The 2070-nt window shown below is 43.3% G+C and overlaps 1 protein-coding gene across 1 annotated transcript; it reads right to left on the reverse strand.

The window, feature by feature from the left end:
* Positions 1-334: 334 nt before the first annotated feature.
* On the reverse strand, positions 335-987 carry LOC147902760 (uncharacterized). Its single transcript, XM_087374223.1, has one exon. The coding sequence runs from the start codon at positions 936-938 to the stop codon at positions 585-587; it is 354 nt and encodes a 117-aa protein (XP_087230349.1). The 5' UTR covers positions 939-987; the 3' UTR covers positions 335-584.
* Between the last annotated feature and the right edge of the window lie 1083 nt (positions 988-2070).

Genomic DNA, 2070 nt, shown 5'->3' on the forward strand with positions numbered 1-2070 from the left:
TACCAATGAAAATGAAATTGTTTGGTTAGTTAGTTAATTATGTTAACCTTAGTAAAATAGTATAACAATGGGTGAGAATTTACACTTAACAAGCATATTATGCTTTCTAGAATAAGTAGAAAATCTCTCTCTCTCTCTCTCTCTCTCTCTCTTTGCATTTGCACCCACACTAGATAGTATATATACAATATAGAAGGTTGTACCTAACTCAACTTGTGTAGGATAATGATATGTGAAAAAACCCACTTTGCCACCTTTAAAGATCATCACCTTCATGGACTCTAAAGAAGAACAATGATCATACACATCACTATTACTGAGTAGCAAACTTATGTGGAGACACAATCCACTTACATTCATATTAGTGATTAACCCACTCCATTATTTTCCTTATACATCTGCCACACCTTAAGGCAGACCAAGCTTATTTCCCCTAGTTTGACTAATCTAGGAAGCAGAGTCTTCTATAGAAAAAGACCCGCTTACAAGTAGACCTTACAAGCGACAGACGAAATTATAGATGTAGATGCAGACCAGTCCACAACTTGCCGCAGTACTATAGCAGCCGCACGAAATTATAGATTCTAGAGTGACACAAGTATAGCAGCACCCACTGTAAGTATTCCATCGAGGAGAGATCCTAGACAAATGTCCACCGTTCCAGCAATAGCAGCGTCAATAATCACTAGAATCGTTCCGTCTACCAGTGTCACCGGACCCAACTCATGTCCACTGGCTCCGTTTTTAAACTTACAGTTCTCTTCAGATGCAGGCACCTCAACTGAAGCTCCTGCTGCGATAGTTATGGTTATCGCAACGTTCACAGGGATCACGATAATCTCTTTGCTGGAATTGTTCTGGATAGTGCAACTGGCATGGCCACCCATAAGGAAGGCAATCAGTAGAAGGGCCTGGAGTGCTACCTTGGCAGAAGCCATAATTGATGCGTGAGCAGCTCTTCAAACAGCAGGCCGTGGAGGTGGTAGCAAAGAAGAGATAGAAGGAAGTTTGATATACGTAGATAAAAATAGTCATTGCAGGATATTCACCTAGAGTTGCTTTGCTTCAGCACGAAGACGTCCTGTCAAATTAACCTGGTACCTACCTAAGCTGTAAAGGTCTACAGTACCACCCGGAAGTTTCAGCGAGGTCCTCCATCGTGGGAACCACTGCGAGGAATCTATGGGACACATACAACAAAGACAACAACGACTGAAGCAAACATTGCCACTAGGCTCTGGAGACATTCTCTTGGTTGGTTCAGATCACAAGTTTCCATTAACAGCTCACAATTTCTCCGAGCAGATATCCGCGAAACCCACGCGGACCTATGTAAAGGCTTCGTTAAATGGATAAGACAAACATGAAAATTCTATATTCATGAGTTGGCGGTCACTGACCCTCCGAAAGAACAAGGCTAGAAAGTATTACGTTGTTTTCACAACGGCGTATCTGGGTGAAAATTTTGAAGCCCACATCGCAAGGCAAGAGTGTGTTCGTTTATATGCTTGGGATGGGATGAAGATAGATTTAGGGGGGTTAGGATGAAGATCGCAAGCATATAAACGAACACACTCCACCTCGGTAATCTATCAGTACTATATTGTTGTGGCCATGTGACTACTTCGTGTACAGCTACAGGAGTACCTCGCGAGGCACTAGGTGGATGAGATTCAATATCAACTTAGATTTGTGGTACATCCAATCGAACGCAATGAACCTGACTCTACAATTGTAGCAGGACTCAATCGTATCAGAATCACCTAACTGCTGCTAGAGTCTTCGACTTGCCGTGCGATGGCTCAAAGACGGATCAACGAAGGGCGCCATAGGTCAGCTTTCGCAGCGCTGTTGCTGCCGTGTCCTTGCTGCAAGCTGAGTGAAAACATCAACGTGCGCAGACCGAAAAAACTAGTGGGCTGGCGAGTATTTCATCCCGCTCACTACTGCAGGTCGCCGAGAGCACCTTACGAAGTTAGCATAATTCCATTCTAATTTGTGCCTTTGATTATCTAGATCTTGGTGGACTTTGGCATGGTACACAGATTTCGTGCAAGTTCAAATCAATCA

Source organism: Dipteris shenzhenensis, chromosome 4 (genome assembly GCF_047967505.1).
Source record: "Dipteris shenzhenensis isolate YYH24624 ecotype China chromosome 4, Dip_SZ_1.0, whole genome shotgun sequence".
Taxonomy (NCBI): domain Eukaryota; kingdom Viridiplantae; phylum Streptophyta; class Polypodiopsida; order Gleicheniales; family Dipteridaceae; genus Dipteris; species Dipteris shenzhenensis.

Bases quoted from the DNA above. Each gene is read 5' to 3' on its own strand.
- LOC147902760 (XM_087374223.1), bottom strand. From the start codon at position 938: ATGGCTTCTGCCAAGGTAGCACTCCAGGCCCTTCTACTGATTGCCTTC.